Source organism: Coffea arabica, chromosome 2e, assembly GCF_036785885.1.
Source record: "Coffea arabica cultivar ET-39 chromosome 2e, Coffea Arabica ET-39 HiFi, whole genome shotgun sequence".
Classification (NCBI taxonomy): domain Eukaryota; kingdom Viridiplantae; phylum Streptophyta; class Magnoliopsida; order Gentianales; family Rubiaceae; genus Coffea; species Coffea arabica.
The window spans coordinates 19202967-19224140 of record NC_092313.1 but is presented as its reverse complement, the minus strand read 5'-3'; the positions used below and the strand labels follow the sequence as shown (position 1 = coordinate 19224140).

The 21174-nt window shown below is 36.9% G+C and overlaps 4 protein-coding genes across 8 annotated transcripts; 2 read left to right on the top strand and 2 right to left on the bottom strand.

Moving 5' to 3' along the window:
- The first annotated feature begins 38 nt into the window (after positions 1-38).
- On the top strand, positions 39-2014 carry LOC140036806 (replication protein A 70 kDa DNA-binding subunit B-like). The gene is made up of 5 exons (XM_072079607.1): positions 39-770; positions 857-1133; positions 1231-1327; positions 1423-1547; positions 1644-2014. The coding sequence occupies exons 1-5, from the start codon at positions 624-626 to the stop codon at positions 1754-1756; spliced, it is 759 nt and encodes a 252-aa protein (XP_071935708.1). The 5' UTR covers positions 39-623; the 3' UTR covers positions 1757-2014.
- A 5232-nt stretch (positions 2015-7246) lies between these two features.
- Positions 7247-10872, bottom strand: LOC140036140 (ATP-dependent DNA helicase RRM3-like). The gene is made up of 6 exons (XM_072077439.1): positions 9108-10872; positions 8527-8662; positions 7905-8124; positions 7658-7803; positions 7318-7386; positions 7247-7265 (listed from the first exon to the last, which is right to left on the bottom strand). Exons 1-6 carry the CDS (start codon positions 10870-10872, stop codon positions 7247-7249), a joined length of 2355 nt encoding a protein of 784 aa, XP_071933540.1.
- Positions 10873-12098: 1226 nt separating this feature from the next.
- Positions 12099-20161, bottom strand: LOC113728710 (uncharacterized). 5 transcript variants are annotated; one of them, XM_072079606.1, is made up of 6 exons: positions 19087-20134; positions 18718-18990; positions 17608-18622; positions 16615-17519; positions 12213-12258; positions 12099-12113 (listed from the first exon to the last, which is right to left on the bottom strand). In XM_072079606.1, exons 3-5 carry the CDS (start codon positions 18341-18343, stop codon positions 12223-12225), a joined length of 1677 nt encoding a protein of 558 aa, XP_071935707.1. In that variant the 5' UTR covers positions 18344-18622; positions 18718-18990; positions 19087-20134; the 3' UTR covers positions 12099-12113; positions 12213-12222. The 5 variants fall into 5 exon arrangements, with proteins under 5 accessions (XP_071935707.1, XP_071935703.1, XP_071935704.1 ...); XM_072079602.1 differs by lacking the exons at positions 12099-12113; positions 12213-12258 and having other exon boundaries at positions 15525-17519; positions 19087-19175; positions 19364-20161; XM_072079603.1 differs by lacking the exons at positions 12099-12113; positions 12213-12258 and having other exon boundaries at positions 15525-17519; positions 19087-19175; positions 19368-20161.
- Positions 13606-15961, top strand: LOC140037148 (uncharacterized). The gene is made up of 5 exons (XM_072081351.1): positions 13606-14815; positions 14947-15159; positions 15251-15455; positions 15539-15693; positions 15810-15961. Exons 1-5 carry the CDS (start codon positions 13606-13608, stop codon positions 15959-15961), a joined length of 1935 nt encoding a protein of 644 aa, XP_071937452.1.
- Positions 20162-21174: the final 1013 nt, after the last annotated feature.

Here is a 21174-nt window from a genome sequence, read left to right as displayed (position 1 = left end):
GCCCACTAACTTAATAGTAATTGCTGACTACCAAAGTGAAGAGCCACGCGGACAGAGCATTGCTGACTACCAAAATGAAGAGCCACGCGGACAGAGCAAGGTTACAATGCAAGAGAGCCAGCGGACAAAAGCAAAATACCAGCAGAGCCACTGCCACCCATCAGCAAAAGATCAAAACGCCCCTCAAGCTCACACAAATAACGGCATAACCGGCCCATTTTTTACTGTTCACAAGCGGATTCTCGCTTTATATATGTAAGACTAGATGTTTTGCCCTGACGCTATGCGTCAGGTAGGTAGGAAAGAATTGTTTAGTTGGTAAGAATAGCAAGTTGAGAAAGGTGAGGCTGTGGCGGTGGTTTGTACTGGCGTTAGCCAGGTGTTGTTTATGTGATTTTGTAGTATCTGATTTGTAGTTTGCATGAGTAGGATTGCTACTTGTGTTTCATGCGTTGATTGTGTCAGGAAAAAATTGCCAAGTTGTGCTGATTTTCTTTGTACGTGGCCAGTTTCTTGCTACTATATATAAGGACCTTCGTGTTTTGGGAATGGTTATGTGTGATATATTTTTGGTTTGCTAGGTAGTAGTTTGTATTTGCAAAGTGTGTGTTTTTTTCAGTTGGATGGAGTCGCAGTGTGTTAGTGTTTGCGGATTGAATGATAGAATTCGAGGATGGATTGCTAAGTTAGTTGTCGTGGAAAAAACTTTATTTCGGCGACCGCGGAATTCGACTCGAATGTTTTTTCGAGTTGTTTTTGCTGATGCTTCTGTAAGGGCTTCTTAGACTTGTTTTTGTAAGTTTTATTGTGTTTTTGTTTTGTTGATATGGATAATAGGTATCTCTCTTTTTTTCAGGGTGATACAATTCAAGGAATAACATATTTATCTGATCTGGATGCTATGGATTGTGCATTGGAGTTGCATGGGACATATTATATTGCAAATGCCACTATACAGTGTCTACGTAGTTCACGGATGCAGATTGGGATGGTTCCATATGAGATTATTATATCACATAATACTGTGATTAATCGTGTTTTACCTGAGCATGCATTATCGGTGGAAAATTTCTATGAACTGACTCGTTTTTGCGATTTGGATTCTTTGAGGGTTAATCCAAATGCAAGGATAAGTATAACTTTTTTTTTTGTTTTTTTGGTTGTGGTGTATTAGTAAGTTTAGGTATTATTGGTGTGATTGCAGGCTAATTTGTTATTTTTATATGATAGCTTTGCTTGGTGTAGCTGTTTATGCTGGTCCGGCAATATTTTACGCCATCGGAAATAGACAAGTTCATCTGCAAGAGTTTATTATCTTGAATGAAGAGTATGTTATCAGTTTCTGTATGGTTAGTTAATATAGTTATAATTATATTTTTTAATTGTGTTTGTTTAATTTTAGTGTGTATATAATTTTTGCAGGAGGATACCAATAGTGTTTTCAGTATGGGATGATTATTTTGAGGATGATGGCATGCATTTAGTTGAACTTATCAACGAGCGACCAGTTGTTATGATTTGTCGTCCACGTATTAGTCATCTTCATGGTATATGGGTTTGATTTTAGTTTTCTATTATTTATTTATGGTTGTGTCTAGGATTTTGTTTATGTAGATATTTTTTGTATTTTTTTTTATTCGCAGGTCTTTCTATTGCAACTCAAGCGACTACCATTATTATGTATAATCCTAATTTGCTCGTGGCTCAGCAGCTAAGGCATTGGTATGATACATTTGTTGGTGATACTGGCTTTTGAGCAATGAAAGTGAAGGATTTTTGGCATCGCTTGTGGTGATATTTCTGTTGGTGTTATAATAGCTAGTATCTAAGAGTGATTTGTGCATAGTTGTAGTTTTGGTGTGGTATGTTACGGTTGTTATTTCATTGATGTTATAATAGTTGGTATGTAATAGTGGTTTGTGAATATTGGACGTTTGATTTTCCTCTTTTTTTTTTTTCCTTTGGCTGGTTTGGAGTGGTATCATTGAATCTAAGTTTGTTTTTTTAAGAAGTATTTTTTGGTGAATTATTTGATTGTTTTTAGAAGGATTTTTTAGATATCTTCTTGTTATATTTTGCTTAATATTTATGTAGCTGTAATTGAATTATGCTGATGCGGTATAATTGTGTATAAGAAGAAGAAATCAAACTTTAAGCAATGTATATGTAAGATATGTGCGAATTTGAGTAGGAACAGGATAAGTAGTTATATCTTACATATATTTCATTTACAAGAGCAACAAGAGCAAGATATATTCAAAAGTGGCCTTGCTAAACTAACTGGCGTTTATGTACATTCCGCGCCTTAGGTATAAAAGTGTCTAAGCAGGGTCTGCATTAGCCATTTGCAATATTGCTGAGGTTGATTATAGATATAATATTGATGGTAGGGCTGAGCAAAAGTGATAGAAGGTGTGCTGAGTGAGAGATTTAGAAGGTGCTGAGGTGTTTATGGCTTTGGGCGTTTGTTGTGGGCTTCTTGAACTGGCTGAAGGGGGTGTTTTGATGTTGTTTGTTGCTTGATTGACGTAATTTGGTCATTGATGGTGGTATCGATTGATGGTTCATGTGTAGGTTCTTGGGATGTGCTTGGTTCGGTAGAGTCAATCACAGTTGTGATCTGAAGGTTACTGTTGTCGGCGGCTAGATGGGGAATAGTGTTTGGGGTCGGAGGGATTGTAAGATAAGCAACAACAATGTATCGTGCAGGCTGAAGTGTTTCTGATAGTCGAATGATATTTCGTAGTTGGATGTAGAATTGGGTATCTTGGAGGTTGTTATTGATTAGCTGGATGTTGATTTGTTCATGTATCTTTTGCATGTTTATGATTTGCTCGGCTGACATTTGAAGAATAGACTCTGCATATTTGTCTTCAATTAATGCTGGTAGAATACTTGTACCATCAAAGAGTTGAACTTCAAAACGGAGCCTGCCATTACATCAAATTGTTAAGCATAATATTAGAATAGGTACAAAATTAAGTAGTAATTGATAAAGCATAGAAATTAAATGCGAACCTTGGTAATGGTTTTTGGTAAGTGAGATGGCAGTAAAAGCATTTGAATTCTGTATCAGTATCAGCTCCTGTTGGTTTTGAACAATCAGGTTTTGGACAACTTAGGTAGTAAAAACGTGTGTTTGTCACTGAGATACGAATCTGAGCCTTTATCCAAAAGGGCCTGGTCTGTGATTTCATACGATATATGTTAGGTATTGGTAATTTTATCTGCAACTGATTAATAGCAGTATGATTAAGACTTACATGTTCAGCTGTCATAGGAATTGTCGCTATTTCTTGTAGTTGTGCAGTGGTTGGTGGATGGATAATTTGATTTGCTTTTTCATATAGTCTTTCTTTGATTATTGTTTGTATGTAACAGCTATTTTCCTTTATCCTGCATAAAAGTTGGGTTTATGAATCTGGTTGATATGAGGATTATATAGTTTAAATTAATAGGATTACCAGTTTCTCAAAGCTGTGGCTTGGGGGATTTCTGGATTGAATAATATGATAGTGGTTGCTTGTGTTCCCAGAGAAATTGCTGCAAATGAATGTAAATAAGAATATAGATTGTGAAGGTGTGTGATAATTTTATATAGTTGTAAATTTGTATCAGAAAATAATATGCTTACTGTGATACGAGTTGACTTTTGGTCTAGCCAGTAAGATGATAGGTTGCTGAGGTGCCATTGCTTTTAATTGCGATCCTTCGACAGATAAGAATTCTTCCCATATCGTAAAAGTCATTGGTCGTTTTCTGCATGTATAGAAGTGTAAATATTATGAATTAGTAACATATGGTAGAGAATAACTTTTAGTTAGAATTGGCAAGTACTCTTCATTAACGACAGCAAATTCTTGGATCGGCACATATCGTTTTCCTCTTGGCACTAAGCGAGGAGGTAGCGCATGCAGGACAGCACAGAGGATATCTGTACATCAGAGATCAATTGTATTTAGACTACATGTTTTGTAAAAGGCAGTGTAAGGCAGTGGATGAAAATCATACTTATTCTTGTTGAGTAATCGCCAATGTAATTATGTAGCTGTGTAAAGGGTGTTAATTCATAGCAATCATCAGAGGGCAATGCATCATGTGATGAAACAGCCTGAATAAATGTTCTTTTCGAGATTGTTAACTGATATGGTGAAGATGCAAGATAAAAAGGGATGCTTATTTTTGTAACCCAAGCATTTCCAATGTAGTAGGTGGAATAAAGCTGAAGAATTGGCTCGATATCTTGAATGTCTCTTTCGAAAATAGTTCCTTGGATGGTGTTTTTCTGCATTTAAAAATTGAAGAGATGTAATGAGTGATTTTGTGTATAAGTGTGTGTGATAATAGGTAGATGAATAAAAATTTATTTGGTTTGATATATCTCACCATAGCATCAGCGAACACTAATTTTTGATATGGCCTTCCATCTTCTTTGCTATAACGAATTGCACTTTTTTCTATCACAATAAGTTTAGCAAACCAATTTGAGTTCGTGTCTGTTAACTTTGGTATCAGAACGCATTTTCCCTCCATGTTGATACTGAAAAAAGAGGGAGCAAAGTAAAATTAATTAATAAGTAAAGTAAAAGTTTCTATGTATTATATATGTGAAGGATTTAGTTTCAGGAGAGCTTGTTTGAATGCATTGCAAAAGAAAGCTAGGAATGAAATTACCTGGATAGATTGGAGAGCAAAGATTCAGAAGCACAAGAAGAGGTTTGCGAATCTGTGCAAGCTAATGAGATGTGTCTGTTGAGATGGAATTGATTTATATATAATGAGTAAGGATAGTGGAATGAGTGATATGTGATAATGAGCATTTGGTCTGGCGCATTGTTAATGGGAGACAGTATCTAATTGCATGTGGTTAGAAGCTGCCAGAGAAAGCATGTAATGATTAAAATGGTGCATGGCAGATAGAGATTACGTGTTACACCTACCAATGAGTTTTACATGTGTCATGCAATGAAATTAGAAACGATTGCTGCATATTGTGAAGGACATCTGGATATGGCTTTCATGATACAGGTAGCAATATAGAAGGTACAGGTGTTTAAGTCGGGTGTTGTTGAAGGCTCTAAGCTGGTAAACTCATTGGAGGTTAGCAAAATAAAATTCCTTTGGATCTGTTATAATCTCTTTATTTCTTAGATGTATTTCAAAGCTAGCAATAATTTCTGGTCTCTAAATAATCATGACAGCTTGCATTTGAATGAGCACTTCTAACCTGTGGGAATGTCATACATTTTAAGGCATTGGCTGGTGGGACTTTGTGGCTGGATTTAGTCGCAAGCAAGATTGCAGCAGAGTAGTGGATTACTGTTGGATCTGCTATAGGAAACATTACTTGCAGGTCTTTCTTTTATTCTCCATTTTGTTTTGAGCAAGTCGTTGGATGATAGATTCCTTTTCTCTCCTTTTTCATTTTGTTTAGACTTGTATCCTCAATGTTGTTTGTTCTTGCAGCAATTCGGTGAATATCTACATGGGAATTGGTATTCCGTGGCTCATTGATACAATATATGACTTCATCGCATACAATGAATTGTTGCGCATACACAATGCTGAAGGTACCTGGGGAGAGGAAATGAAGAGAGAGGCAGCAGCTAGGAGCTGGGAGATAGTATCTGGGAGTGGGAGGTCTAATTCTGAGGGGGGGTTTTGACTTTATATTTTTTATTCTAATCAAAATTGGCGAACAGAATTTATAAGAAAATAGAGAAGGTGCTTTTTTATTTTCCTTTCGACTCTATTTTTTTCCTCCCCTAAGTAGTTTATCCATATTCATTTCCTAGTATAGGGTATATAGGGTAGTGAATGAGAGTTTCTTACCATGTTCTTAATTTCCTTAGACTCGTATCTTCTGTGGTGCGTTGCTAGAGGTGTAAAGGGTGTCAGCTGGCTATTTATGCGAGAGAATCATTTGTTTTCAATTTGGACATCGTTTGGTTACTGCAACTGTTGCTTTATGTAATAGCAGCTTTCTTTAACCTTTTTTTTTTTTGAATTTGTTGTGATTTGTAAAAGAATGTCAAGCACCACCTTTGCCATTGTAGATCCAGGACTTGCCATTGAATCCAAGATTTTCGTTCCAATGCTCTAATTGGTCTTTTGACTTAAATGAGACTCAGAAAAAACATGTTAATTGCATATTCCAGTTGAATCTGGAATTTTGACAAAGATGTGTAACTTATATTTAATCATAAACTTTTTGTTGTAATCATGATTTCTTAAGAAGGATTTCATGATTTTTCGTCAATAAAAAAAAGCGATAAGGTGTCACTTGATTATAATAATGACTGATGCAGTAGTTCAAAACCTTTTATGCAGGAAAGTCTTTAGAACCAGAAAGCTCTAAGCAAGGCAAGTAGTTAAGGAGAAATGAAAGATGTACGGCTAATATTTTCCTAATAAAGATGAAAACATTATACAGGGAGAACTGGACCGCAAATACTTGATTCATAAGCTGGAGAATAAACTTACGAATTTCTAAAATGAAAACCCTTATACTTAGTGAAAATGGCACTTGACAACAAAAGGATAAAGTGCGACACCAAAACCAAATGCTCTGTAGAAACAGAATCAGCCACAAAAATCATATAGCTATAAACATAACCTTCCTATGGCAGTATATGTCTAATGAATCTTCAATATGGTTCAGCTTCAAACAGCAGCATTTGTACAAGCTGTCGCTGCAGCAGCTAATGCTGCCCTGCTTCGACTATTCCAGATATGTCGTGGTACGGTATTATTTGGACTTCATAACTTGATGAAAGCAAAACAAGATCAGCAGGAAAGAATTCATCCTTCTTCACTTTCATTACATCTCCAATTTTCAAATCGATGCACTTGATGTATTGGAAACTTCTATGATTGCTGTATACTTTAACTAACCTGTTGTTTATTTCAATATCCTGGTATTATTCCCAAATCTTTATTATATACTGGGTGAAAAAGAAAACACGAAATACAGATTAAACAAATCAAAACCAATTGCAGATCAGCAATCTTTAAGCAATTTAACAACAGAAGAAGGCAGCAATGGAAAGTTCAAGACTTGCAAAAGGACGAGACAAATGTGGACATAAAAACTTTGGAAGTGATAAAATTGGGCAAAGAACATGAGAAAGAAGTGTATAGGATGACGAAGTAGGAGCTTTTCTTCCTCCTGAAAGGAAAATGAGAATAAGGGAAAGAGGAAAACGAAAAGGGAAGCCAAAGTTTTCTGTGCATCATCGTTTTAGAATTATTCTAAAATGTTGTATCTGGAGAAGCATTAGCAGAACAGTGCAGTAATTGATTACCTACAACATGTACCTTCTGTTTTTTGAAACATCAATGCCACATTTCGGAACAAAAATCTTGACTGATTTGTCAGAGTAACACCTATGAACTCAGGTAGACCAGCTACAAGATCAATGATGCATGATAGTTAGGCTTATTAAATTCCCCTTGCATTAAAATTCTAGAAATTAATTGCAAAATATGGTCCAAAACCATATAAAAACTACTGGAAAATTTACTGCAATTTGACAGAAAATACTGGGATTATTGATAAGCTACAATACTTCAATGTACTCAGAAGGGGCATTTGAGCTGAGCTCCTGGACACAAATCCGATGGTTATTGATAATCTAAGATCAGAAATGTCACTTACTTCTGAATCTCCTCCATCTTTATCTTCAGCTTTTCACGCTCAGCTTCAGTATTAATGCTCCCTCGAAGTTCCAGGTAGACAGATACCACTTCGTTTACAACAGATACTGCACATCCAGCTGGAGAGACGTCATTCTCACCTAAAACCTGCACATTTTGATCTTTTTAAGGTCACAAGGATAAGAGATTGGAAAAGGATTAAAAATGCCACAAAAGTAGGGCAAAAGAAGAGGATCATTGCAAAAAACTAATGTTGAAAAGCCTAGCCCTCCAATTATAGAATACTCTAAAGATTCTTGCCTGGATATATTACTGATTCTACTGAAACTTTGCTTTTTTCTTTTGACAGCAGTCATCTTCAGCAACTGTGAGCTTGTTATGCCAAATTCAGAATATAACTCTAATAGAGTGATCAAATTTTCACTTTTCAGTAGTGAATATGCTATCTTGCAGAAATATTGAAGTTTCCTGATGAAAATAGACAAATGGCAACAGATAAAAGTACGAATTAGATTCCAAGAAAGTCAGTTTCTTGGAAGGAATAGAGAAGCAAATGGTAATTCTTGCAGTGTCTGTAATCATCATAGAGAAGGAATTGTTCTGCAAAAAATAATTGCATTTGAAATGTTAAATTTTAGGACAATATCAAAATGCTATAAATCAAGTAGGAAATGAAGAAGTGATAAATCCTACACCTTGATACAGATTTTTTCAGCTCATGAAACATGGAACGGGGAAAAAGGCAATCCATGGCAAATTGTATTATAATTAACAGGACCTGAAGCTAGTATGGATAACTTATTGTTGATCGAGGATGACAAATGTATTGCACTTGCAGAGGAGTATGTGTACCTTGCTAATTTTGCTTACTTAGGAGGGATAGGCTTGGCAGTATTGACACTGATTTTGCCTTTACTTCTAGGATCAACAACAATTACAACTTTTTCTTCATCTTCTATTCCAGCCAGTTGATGAAACCTGACTTTGTTCTTGACCAGTCCTTTCTCTGTTAAGAAGTAGAAGAAAGCTCATGTTTCTTGATTGTAGACCTTGAGCTGAACATTTTGTTTTTCCTTCTTCTTTCTTGGAATGTACACTTTTTGCTGCACTCGTGCCATCAAACATATTAACTAATAATGATATGATCAGGCTATTGGTTGCCGATGGATGATGCTTCATGAAAATAGCAGACTTGTTCATTTGTGAAACAAATTTGGCATTACCTACTTTCACAAAGAAAGCAGTAAGGAAGTATAAACAAAATAAATTTGAAATGGAAATTAGGATAAAGAGTTAGATAACATACCTTAATCTGTATCAATATGAATTGCTAGCATATATTCATTAATCATTCATGATTGCAGATAAGACCTCTTTGTAGACTATATTTTTTGTAAGATTTGTTACTTTGGAAAACAGATTTGGAGGTCGTATTAATACTTTAACATTACTTGATGTCCTGCCACGTGATAATGCAACATATAATTGGCCATGGGAGAAAACAGGCTCTTTTAGATATAGACCGACATAATCCAATGTTTGTCCTTGTGCTTTATTAATCGTCATTGCAAAACATAATCTCAGAGGAAATTGTGTTCTTTTGAAAGGAACTGAGCAGAAATCATCATCAGAAGTTTGCAAAGGAATTCGAGGAATAAAGACATGTTTACCTTTAAGAGAACCGCATGCAATCTCTGCATGTATTACATTGTTTCCAAATTCTTTGCATATCAATCGGGTGCCATTAGATAGGCCTTCAGTAGGGTTGATGTTTCGAATCAACATAACAGGACAATTAATCTTTAATGTTAGCCTATGAAGAGGTAAACCTTTGGGCATTAGTGAATTCAAAAAATCTTGTGTCTCTGATTGATGAGATGAATCAAGGACTTCATCATAGCTTAAATATACCTGTTCTGTACCTGGAAATTTAGCAATGACTTTGTTATTAATTTCAAATACAAAATCATTTCTCGTCATTAAAATTGCATGGTTAACAATAGAATCCGGGCAATGAGCAAAAGCATTTAAATCTGGAAATACCGCGGTGATCAAGGCATCAACTGATGAATCATCATTGAGAAATACCAAATTCATTCGTTCAGGTACACAGACTTCGTCATTCTGGTTTGTTGCTTCGGTACCATTACCAATTCGAAGAAGGTATTTAGAGAAATCCGGATCTAGCTGAGCTCGCATGTTCTGGGATAGTTTCAATTTTATCAGGTACGGCCAAATAGGAGATGTTATTAAGCTAGCATTGACGATTTCTTCTTTACACCCTTTGGTCACCACTGGTAGTGTTTGTCGAAAGTCTCCACCAAAAACAATGATCTTGCCACCAAATATAGCATCTTTATTCATGATATCTTTTAATGAATCATCAAATTTTTCTATCGAACTGCGTTTTGCCATGCTTGCTTCATCCCAAATAATTACTTTTGCATCTCTTATTAATTTAGCAATAGCACTTTGCTTCCCAATATTGCAAGTTGCTGTATCATTATCTTGTAATGGAATTTTGAACCTTGAATGTGCTGTACGCCCACCAGGTAAAATTGAAGCTGCAATTCCAGATGTTGCAGTTGCTAATGCTATGCCTCCTTTCGATCGTATTGCTGCAAGTAGAGCCCTGTATAAAAAAGTTTTTCCAGTTCCACCTGGCCCATCTAAAAAGAATGCACATGAGATGTTATTATCAATAGCATGCATAATCTTCTCAAATGCTAATTTCTGGTCTGAGTTTAATTGCTCCAATGCACCAAGATCTTCATTAGATACAACTATGCTTTTTTCAACATCAACTTCCTTACTGTTTAGGTCCTGCGACAATTGTTCAAGCTGAATGTCAGTTAAATTGTATTCAGCAATGTTTTTTCCCATAGACCGAAGACTTGAATCAATCAGTTGAAGCACTTGTATTTGCACAGAATGTGGTCGGACTGATGTATTATGTCGAATATCTTCAGATAAGAAATCTTCATATTTCAACCACAACTCTCGTGGGTTTTTAGGAGTACAATAAGCCAGTATAGATGCAAAGAGTTGTCTAAGAGAACTTGGCATTTGGTATGCAGAGGCCTCCTGTAAGCAAAGTTCAGCAGCATTGTCGGAATGTAACAGTCCAAGTAAATTTGCAGCTTCTTTATATGTTTGGCATGCATATCCATTGACAACTTTTAAATGTTGGAAAGAAGTAGGTTTTCTAACATGCATTAACAACATTCTTAAATAATAACGCTCCCCCTCAGTAGGATGAGCAGTTAAAATACGACCTATAACTTCTTTTTTTTTTCGTCTAGTCCAATATTTTGATTGTGCATTCCAAGTAAAATGCTCAGGAAACTCTATATATAGACAATTCAAATGCTTGGCATGTTCATCATAACAATTCATGCTAAAAAACTCTGTAAGCATTGTTTGTGAGGAACGTGGGTTATTGATTATATTTTGCAATGATTGGTTTTCATCAAATGTAACTGATTGTTTATTCTCCAAATGAAGTTGCAAAGGAATTACCGATGGATGTATTTCATTTAAGTCAAATGCATAGATTCTCCCATAGTTATTAAACCCGGCCCGGCCCGGCGGTCGAACCGTTCGAACCGGTGACCCGGTCATCAAACCGGGCCGGGTTACTAGTTAGATCGGAATTGCAAAGAACCCGTCTAGACTCGTTCGACTCGGACGGTTGAACCATGGAACCGCTAGAACCGGCGGTTATTGATAAATCCGGTGGGTTTTGGCAATTTTTTTGAAGTTACCATTTTACCCAATTCTTTTATTTTGACCATTCACAGTACATGGGCATTATCATCTTTTCGCTACATTTTTAGCCAATTAGAAGAGAAAATCAGAAAAATTGAAGAGGGATTCGGGCATTTGGGCATTCGGCCGTCATTGGGGATTTAGGCATTTAGGGATTCTTTTCTTCTTTGTTTCTCTTGAGAAGTGAGAACGAATTGAGATTTGAGAACTTCTTGAGCATTTAAGGATTCGGCAAGCAATGTTCCAATTTTTCGGCTTTCAATTTTTCAGGGCTACGGCTTTCAATTTTTCTTTCCTTTGCTTTGCTAATTGCTCTAGCCTCTGAGAGTGAAGTTCGAACTTGCCGCAGCCGCTGCTAGAATTCTTCTAGGAAGCGCCGCTGCCACCGAAGCTGCCATTGAAGGGTGAAGCTTTGTTGCCGGTTGCAACTGGACACACACCACGGCACCTTGGAAGTTCGAAGTTGCCGCAGCCGCTGCCGCCTGCCAGAATTCTTCCAGGAAGCGCCACTGCGACCGAAGCTGCCATTGAAGGGTGAAGCTTTGTTGCCGGTTGCAGCTGGACACACACCACGGCACCTTGGAAGTTCGAAGTTGCCGCAGCCGCTGCCGCCTGTCAGAATTCTTCTAGGAAGCTGCCGCTGCCACCGAAGCTGCCATTGAAGGCTGAAGCTTTGTTGCCGGTTGCAGCTGGACACAGACGGACAGACCACAGCACCAGTGAAGCCTTGAAGGTAAGTAAAACGGAAATTTAACTGATGAAATGCTTCAAGAAAGTGGAAATTTAACCTTTGACATTTTAATTACGTCTGTTGCCGAAGGCCACGAACCCATTCTGTTAAAAAAAAGAGGTTGAGCCATATTTCACCTTGCAAATACCTCAAGCCCAAGTTTAACAGCTAATTCGAGAGTATTTGAAGCTAAGTATTCAAGAATATCCCTAATCCATAAAAAAAAAATTAAATCTCAGCTATTCCTCAATATTGGCTCAGCTGAATTGCAAAATGTACCACCAAAAAAAAAATGACAGATAACTGATGCGACATAGATTCTTGCATTAGCATGTGACTATATTTTATTTGAGTACATACATCGAATTTCTGCTCTAAATTAAACCATGCCAAATAATCTGAATTGAGTTTTGTTTCAACGTTGATTTAGATCAATTGCATGTGAATTGGTCTTGCCAAAAATAATTAGGATACGTGAACATTAGCTATTCGATAGATTATGTTTAATATTATCCAACAAAAAATTTAAAAAGAAAGGCATTGGGAAAGGTTGTGTAACTTGTGTTACAAAATAAAATCTATATAAGTTTTTTTTAATTATTAGTCTTGCACAATTAAATTAGTCGAGACACCTTGAATTACCAAAAAATTTTATGATATTAATGGCTAATATGCAGCTCGGGGCAAATATTTTTTGATTGCATATACAAAGGACATTCACTTCTTATAATATTTGTAGTAATAACTCATAGTACCTTCTTTTCTCTTTTCCTTTTTCATCTTCTTCTATATGTAGTAAGGGAATGCCATATATAATTTAGTAGTTTTTCTTTCCAAAAAAAAAAAGTGATATGGAGAAATCAATATACAAGATACAATAAACAAAGGTTGTTTAATTCTTCTTGTGATTCCTCCCATAGCTTGAATCTTGATACCATATTTCATTTCATTCCCCAAACATCAAAATCATGAATAGTGATATGGATCCATCTCAATCGAACTTTCAAGGGATAATGACAGTAAGGCATTTAGCTTTCCATTATGTTTGCATTTAAGTTTCACTTTTTCACTTTTTCACAGTAAGGCATTATATAAATGTCATTTTCCTAGCTATAAATGTTATTTTTTTAAATAAAAGATATGTTTTATTACTTTTCAGATAGCTTGTAATGGACTCTATTGGAGAAACACCGTCTCAAACACCAAGTACAGAACCAACACCTAGTACATCAAATTCTCAAAATCAACCTCTAACAAGGGGAAAGACAGACCCTGCATGGTCTCATTGTAGAGAAGATTCTGTGTCCAACAAAAAAGTTAAGTGCTTGGTATGTATTCATTGTGGAAAAAGAATTCGAGGAGGTGGTATCAATCGATTCAAACAGCACCTTGCAGGCTTAAAAGGGGAGACAACACCTTGTCTGAAGGTTGATGAACAGATTAGATTTGAAATGCTAGAAAACTTGAAAGCTGTGGAAAGCAAGAAAAGAAGCTTGAAAGAACGCTCAAGGGGAAGTGATTTATATGGTCAAGATCTAAGACAACATGAAGAGGAGGTATACATGCAAGATGTAGAAGATTTTCAAGAGATTCAACCACCTCCCACTAGTGAAGTTTCAAAAGGAAAAAAAGTTCTTCAACAACACAAAAAAGGAAAAACAATAGGGACTTTTTTTATGCCAAGAGCTACTCCAGGAGGTCAACCATCCATCAAAAGTGTGATGCAAAGCAAAGAAACTAAAGAGAAGGTTGACTTGGCAGTTGCGAAGTGGATGATTGATGCTTCCATTCCCTTCAATGCAGCAAACTCTGCATATTATCAAACAATGTTTGATGCTGCTTGTTCTTTTGGGGCTGGTTACAAAGCGCCTAATTTCTATGACTTGCGTGGCTATTTATTGACAAAAAATGTTGAGCAAGTTAAGAATTTTGTTAATAGCTTTCGTACAAGTTGGAAAGAAACTGGATGTACTATTATGGCTGATGGATGGACTGACCAACAAAGGAGAACTCTCATCAACTTTCTAGCTTATTGTCCTAGAGGAACTATTTTTCTGAAATCAGTTGATGCCTCGGATGCTTCTAAGACTGCAGAGATGTTGTATAAGTTGTTTAGAGAAGTGGTTTTATTTGTTGGGGTGGAAAATGTGGTACACTTCGTCACTGACAATGCTGCCAATTATGTTGCTGCAGGAAGATTATTAGAAAGGGAATTTCCAACACTTTATTGGTCTCCATGTGCTGCTCATTGTCTAAATTTGATGCTACATGATATGGGCAAGTTAGATGAGGTTAGTAAAGTGGTTGGACATGCTTCAAAAATAACAAAATACATTTATAATCATTGTTATCCATTGCATTTGATGAGAAAACACACTGGTGGAAAAGAAATTATTCGGCCTGCTCCTACACGTTTTGCTACTAATTTCATTGCATTGCAAAGTATTTTAGTGCAAAAAGATGCTTTAAGAGCTATGGTGACTTCAAAAGAATGGACTCTTTCAGCATATGCTAAGGAGAGTAAAGCAAAAAAATTTGTGGATCTTGTGCTAGATTCTATATTCTGGAAAGAATGTGCTATAATAGTTCAATTAACTGAGCCTCTTGTTCGAGTTCTAAGAATTGTTGATAGTGATGAAAGGCCTGCTATGGAATACTTGTGTGCTGCCATGCATAGAGCCAGAGAAGAGCTTTTGAGAAGATTCACAAGAAAAAAAAAACAGTTGATCCTTATTTAAGAATAATTGATTCAAGATGGGATAGTCAGCTTCACAAAAATCTTCATGCTGCAGGTTATTGGCTCAATCCTGCTTATCAATATAATTCTCTTGATTTGGAAAAGCACAGGCATGCAACATCAGGACTTTTGGATGTGATTGAGAGATATTCTTATGCAAATCCTGATTTGATGAGTAATTTGACCGGAGAGATGAGATTATTTCGTAAAGCTGAAGGTGATTTTGGTAGAGTCTCTGCTATACGAGATCGTGATGTCATGCTTCCAGGTACCCAAAAATTAACTTCATTTTTATTGATGATTTGATTTTAATTGTAAAATATTATATTCTGACTTTTTTCCTTTATTTATTGCAATAGATGAATGGTGGACATGTTATGGTAGCACTGCACCTAATTTGCAAAAACTAGCTATACGTGTTCTAAGCCAAACTTGCAGTGCTTCTGGCTGTGAAAGGAATTGGAGTTTATTTGAGCATATCCACTCAAAGAAGAGAAATAGATTGGAGCATCAAAGACTAAATGATTTGGTTTATGTACACTACAATTTAAGACTACAACAAAGGTAAACTACATTTTGCAATCTGATTTTTATTTTAATATGACGACATTTGTTATTTAACTAGTTTTAATGTTTTGTATTATTAGAAATGCAAGGGGTAGAAATTATGATCCTATTGATTTTGAGGACTTCAGCGCCAATGAAACTTGGATTTTGGATGATGAACCTTCACAATTAACTCCAGTTGAATTAGAAAGCTTTAGGAATGAAATAGCTACATTTGCTATCAGCCGACAAAGTGGTGAGTTATTCTATTTGAGCCATATGCTTGCTTATTCTTTGTTAGTTTGTTTTTCGTTTTTGGCTAAATATTATCTAAATTTAGAGAATAATTCATTGATTTTTGTACTTATGTAGATGAAACTCTAAATTTGGATGATTTGGACACTGGAGATGAAGATGAGACCAATAATGAAGAGAATGTTGAAAGAAATGATCTTAATGTGGGCTGTGATGTAAATGAATTTGGTGGTACTGAATTTGGCAGAAGTTGGGAACCATGGGCATGAATAATAGATGGAGTGAACTACTCAAGTGATAATTGTGGTGTTGTTTATGTTCATGACTTTATGTTTGGTTGTATTGAATTGGTCGTTTATGACTTATGTTTCATGGTTTGATACTTATATTTATCATTTATATTTGTGTGTAATTTACTGATTTTAGTTTGAATTCATGAATTGTTGATCACATATGGTTATGGATTATGTGTGTGAAATGAATTATGAACTATGAACTATGAACAGGTTATAACTTGTTGGGATTTAAGAATTTCTGTAATTATATTATAATTTACATGTTTATTTAATTATATTATATATTTTTTTATTATATATTGTGACCCAACGGTTCAACCAGTGATCCACCGGTTGAACCACTGACCCGTCAACCCGGTCCTCTTGCCGGGTTGATGTCCGGGTTGGTTTTAATAACTATGGATTCTCCACATTGCTTCAGGAGGAGAGACCCATCTTGCACAAACAAAATTTTTTATTTCGTCAACAATTTCAATAGGCCCAGTATTACTCACCTGATATAAAATTTTATCATGGCCTTTATAGATGTATTTATATATATATTTGACAGCCTGAATTGTTGAACAAATTTCTACATTGATATGGCAATTAAATTTAGAGAGTAAATAGGGATTGTATGGTATTACCCATCGATTATCAAGAGGATGGCCACGAACAATTATTGATTGCTGAAAATCTCGTCGTCGATAGAGAGGGTAGGAGTTGTGGCTGTGCCGTGTGATTTCTGTAAACTCCTTAGGATAGTTATCCTTGCATCCAAGATGTTGTTTCATGCATGGGCATTTTGGATTCATAGCACCACAAGGACCGTGCATCATGTGCTTAACAACGAGTTCATGAAGATAAGGATGGCGGCTAGCATCTGGCAGCTCAGCACATACTACACGATCATATGATTCAGGAGAGTACATCTTCCATCCTTGTTTCAGAATTATTAAGAAATGAGCGTGGGGCAAACCTCTTTTCTGGAATTCGATTACATATGTGTAAGCTGCTATTTTTCCAAATATATTCTTCTTCAGAAGTTCATCTTTCAAGACTTCAAGTTTTGCACGGAAGACTCGAGAAATTAGATCTGGCCTGTTCTCAACTTTATCAGTTGGCAGAAGCAATTTTTTAATCTCAGGCCAATTCTTGTTACAAGTCATTGTCAGAAAGATGTCTGGTTTCCCATATCTTTGAACCAAAGACATAGCATCCATATATCGGCGTCGCATATCTCGAGGCCCACCAATGAATGAAGCTGGAAGGAAAATACGTTTACCAATACCTGATGATGATGATTCACCATTGGAAATGCTATCGACTATGCCTTGATAAATCTCAGTTCGAAGTTGAGCCTGTTTGTTCCTCCCTCTATGGAAATCTAATCTAATTGACTCAATCTTAACATACATATCGACCACGTATTGTTGCAGTAATCTGCCTATATGCAATAACATTGACTGATCAGCATCTCGAATTTGCAGTTTGTAACAATAGTACTCACGACATGAAACCGTGTTCCGTTTTCTTTTTTTTTGGTTAATAGCTGAAACAAACAAATAATGATATTTATGTTATTTATCGATAAAGAAAGATAATAGACGATGCTATATGGAGATGATTATTGGTAATACCTCTATTTTCCGCATCAATGATATCATTTGCCGTTGTTGCTGTAGCTGTAGCTATAACAGTTTGTCCCTCACAAGTAACTGGTCTAATATTGCCTCTATCCGGACGGCGCATTCTCTCAATCCCTGGATGCCAACCTGGTTCTCCATTTGCAAAGATAAGAGGATATTGCAATGAATCATGACAAGCAAAGTAATGCTTAACAATTTGCGTTTGACCATTCTTTCCATAAATTTGTATATGTTTAGAGTTAAGATGTTCAAAATCTGAACTATCAGTCCAAACAGCTCCTACTTGTGACACAGTAGGTTTATTGAAAACTCGTTGATCTATAGCAGGCGTAGTTTCAAGCACAATCTTATAATCATCCATGTCTGGCAAATCTTGTAATCCTCGAAAGAATGCAGAGTAAGGATTGATCTTTAAAATTTCCTCAAGCTTTGTCACCAGTGTTTCTTGAAATCTAGCTGAAATTGAAAGCCGCTGCGTTGTTTCATGCTCAGTGTCAAAAAAATAAAGCTGCAAGTTTCGTGGCTTCTCACCATCCTCTGGAATAAGCGCATTAATATAATGATACATTTGTCCTTGGATTCGAAATGTATAAATTCCATTATAATTTGCAGCCAAAGATTTGTCAGAATGAATACCAATCGAGGTAAATGCAAACATATTATTATAGCTTCTAACGCATCTGCGAAACTCGACAGCATGATCAGAATCTTCAATATATAATAACATAAGCTCTCACGGCATCTCAGTAGATAATAGCTGTATCTCACCAGAGGAACAGCAAAAACCAGGCGGTTCGTGATGAAATCGTTTTGCATGACAGTACGGACAATTTGGAACATCAGGCAATACTGTGGGCTCAATAGCTATCGTGGCTAACGGATCAGTAACAGAGCGTCTTACAGATCGACGTTTTCTACGTAATGGTGATTGACCAATACCTATATTAGTTGATGAAACCTCGTTAGCACTATCAACAATAGAGCTAGATACATTTTGTTCATTTTCCTGCAATACAACGACAGCATAGTTAAAGATTGGGAGTTTAACACGCTTAAATAAGTCAATCTGATCTGTAATAGATAAAAGCTAACATCTCATACCATTGGAAATTGCTCTGCATTATTCTGTGTAGATGGCAGCACTGGGTCTGAGCCTAATGAAGATTCTGCAGCACTCATATTTGGCTGATTAATAGTATTTGGTTCACGTATATTAAAAGCTGTGACAGCCAGCGTACACACTCCTGATGGCACATCATTTTTTCTCCTTTGGCGAGCAGCAGCACGTTGGTCGCGTCTCTTTCGATTTTTCTCAGCATTAGCCTCTTCTAAACTTTTATATATTCTATTCCGACCCATTGTCCAAACATTAATCTACAGAAACCATCAGAAAATCAGCTAAGTGAGACAATAAAGATTTTACCTTGCAAAACCACAAATCATTGAGGACACCGTCTACTGCCTACTCACCAGTGGAGGCAAAGCAATCGCAATTACACAAGAGATTGGGAAACCAATTTCACCTTGCAAAACCACAGATCACTGGGGAGCCAAAGCAACTGTAATTACACAAGAGATTGGGAAACCAAACATACACGTGAGATGAAATCTTACATATATAAAGCGTCAATAGGAAACTTTAGAAAACTTTCCACGGCATTTCTTAAGCTGCTAAACAAAACTAAGAAGAAGAACAGAACCTAAGAAGAAGAAAAAAAGCTAGGAGAAAAGAAAGGATATAGCTGACCGACCAACCGCCCACTAACTAATAGTAATTGCTGACTATCAAAATGGAGAGCCACATGGACAAAGCAAAGCTACAATTGAGGAGAGTCAGCAGACAAAAGCAAAATGCCCAGCAAAGCTACAATGCAAGAGAGCCAACAGACAAAAGCAAAATGCACTGCCACCCATCAGCAAAAGACCAAACCAACCGCCCACTAACTAATAGTAATTGCTGACTATCAAAATGGAGAGCCACGCAGACAAAGCAAAGCTACAATTGAGGAGAGTCAGCAGACAAAAGCAAAATGCCCAGCAAAGCTACAATGCAAGAGAGCCAGCGGATAAAAGCATTGCCACTAAATGGGAAAAGACCAAAGAACCCCTCAAAGTCACAAAAATAAGGCGTAATATACATAAAGCAACAAGTGAAGACTATTGAAAACTTTGCAAAACCAGAGATCACTGGAGACACCGTCCACTGCCTACTCACCATCGGAGGCAAAGCAACTGCAATTACACAAAAGCTTAGGAAACCAAACATGCGTGTGAGGTGAAATATACATAAAGCAAAGAATGAAGACTCTAGAAAGCTTTTGCCGCCCAACCGCCCACTAACTTAATAGTAATTGCTGACTACCAAAATGAAGAGCCACGCGGACAGAGCATTGCTGACTACCAAAATGAAGAGCCACGCGGACAGAGCAAGGTTACAATGCAAGAGAGCCAGCGGACAAAAGCAAAATACCAGCAGAGCCACTGCCACCCATCAGCAAAAGACCAAAACGCCCCTCAAGCTCACACAAATAACGGCATAACCGGCCCATTTTTTACTGTTCACAAGCGGATTCTCGCTTTATATATGTAAGATAAGATATGATACAGGTCACTTACTTAAATAGGAGAAAATCTTTGAGAATCTGATCGCATCGTACAGCAAGGCCTCTGATCCACCCGCGTGCGTCAACCACAAGAACTTGCACAGAGCATGAGAAAAATTGGGAAGTCATAATTTATTAGGATGCGAAGTTAATTCATGCCACACAATAAAACGAACGCTCCAATCTCCTCCTCCCTCTTTCCTCTCCTCACCAGCTTCGATTTCCACCATTTAAACCAAACAAATTCCACAAGGAATTCATTTCTTATTTGGGTAGAAATTGCTGGTTTTTAAACTAAACTATATCAAAATTCCAGCTGAGAAGCCTCTTAATTTATTCCCATAATTATCGACCACAACCTACTTCCCCACGGTCCCTACACCCTTTCATAACTCACAGTTTTTTGTATGAGTGTTTCGATAAATGGATTCTGCGAAGACACTTCAAAAGCCGGCAACTTTTGAAGTGCTCCGCAGCACTTAACTACTAAACCCCCCAAACCCCCCCAAGCGATGTGGGAACTTAACCCCACAGGGTCCCACGGTCCCTACACGCATGTGAACAAACACAAAGATGTTCGCATCACTACTGTATTTAATGCTTAAACTCCGGATTGGAAATTACACATTTCCGCTCCCGACCTATATATTCCTCTATCATCTCCTCCTCCATTTCTCGCTGCCCTTTTCTCTGATTTTGTCCCTTTCCCCTCTCTCTCTCTGGGCATGGTGGTGGTTGAGTTTATAGGTTGTCGTCGGTTACAAAATCCATCATAAGATGTAGAAAACAACGTTTGTATTGCCCATTTTAAATATTCAGAGAGAGGGGACAGCAGAATATCAGCGACAGAGAGAGAGAGAGAGAGAGAGAGAGGAAAATGAAAAAAAGTATGGAGATTGCAAGAATCAGGGAGCTGCTGCTTCTTTGGTGTAGAGCTCGAAGCACCCGTGTGGCC

What these genes read in the sequence shown, in the direction of transcription:
- LOC140036806 (XM_072079607.1), top strand. Translation starts at nt 624, where the DNA reads ATGGAGTCGCAGTGTGTTAGTGTTTGCGGATTGAATGATAGAATTCGA. An exon ending in TTGTTTTTGCTGATGCTTCT is followed by an intron (nt 771 to 856) that starts GTAAGGGCTTCT and finishes TCTTTTTTTCAG; the next exon opens with GGTGATACAATTCAAGGAAT. An exon ending in ACGTATTAGTCATCTTCATG is followed by an intron (nt 1,548 to 1,643) that starts GTATATGGGTTT and finishes TTTTATTCGCAG; the next exon opens with GTCTTTCTATTGCAACTCAA.
- LOC113728710 (XM_072079602.1), bottom strand. Translation starts at nt 18,343, where the DNA reads ATGTTATTATATATTGAAGATTCTGATCATGCTGTCGAGTTTCGCAGA. An exon ending in CATTGATGCGGAAAATAGAG is followed by an intron (nt 17,520 to 17,607) that starts GTATTACCAATA and finishes TGTTTGTTTCAG; the next exon opens with CTATTAACCAAAAAAAAAGA.
- LOC140037148 (XM_072081351.1), top strand. Translation starts at nt 13,606, where the DNA reads ATGCTAGAAAACTTGAAAGCTGTGGAAAGCAAGAAAAGAAGCTTGAAA. An exon ending in AATTTAAGACTACAACAAAG is followed by an intron (nt 15,456 to 15,538) that starts GTAAACTACATT and finishes TTGTATTATTAG; the next exon opens with AAATGCAAGGGGTAGAAATT. An exon ending in TGCTATCAGCCGACAAAGTG is followed by an intron (nt 15,694 to 15,809) that starts GTGAGTTATTCT and finishes GTACTTATGTAG; the next exon opens with ATGAAACTCTAAATTTGGAT.
- LOC140036140 (XM_072077439.1), bottom strand. Translation starts at nt 10,872, where the DNA reads ATGCATGTTAGAAAACCTACTTCTTTCCAACATTTAAAAGTTGTCAAT. An exon ending in ATCACGTGGCAGGACATCAA is followed by an intron (nt 8,663 to 9,107) that starts GTAATGTTAAAG and finishes ACTTCTTAACAG; the next exon opens with AGAAAGGACTGGTCAAGAAC. An exon ending in AAGATGGAGGAGATTCAGAA is followed by an intron (nt 7,387 to 7,657) that starts GTAAGTGACATT and finishes CTGAGTTCATAG; the next exon opens with GTGTTACTCTGACAAATCAG.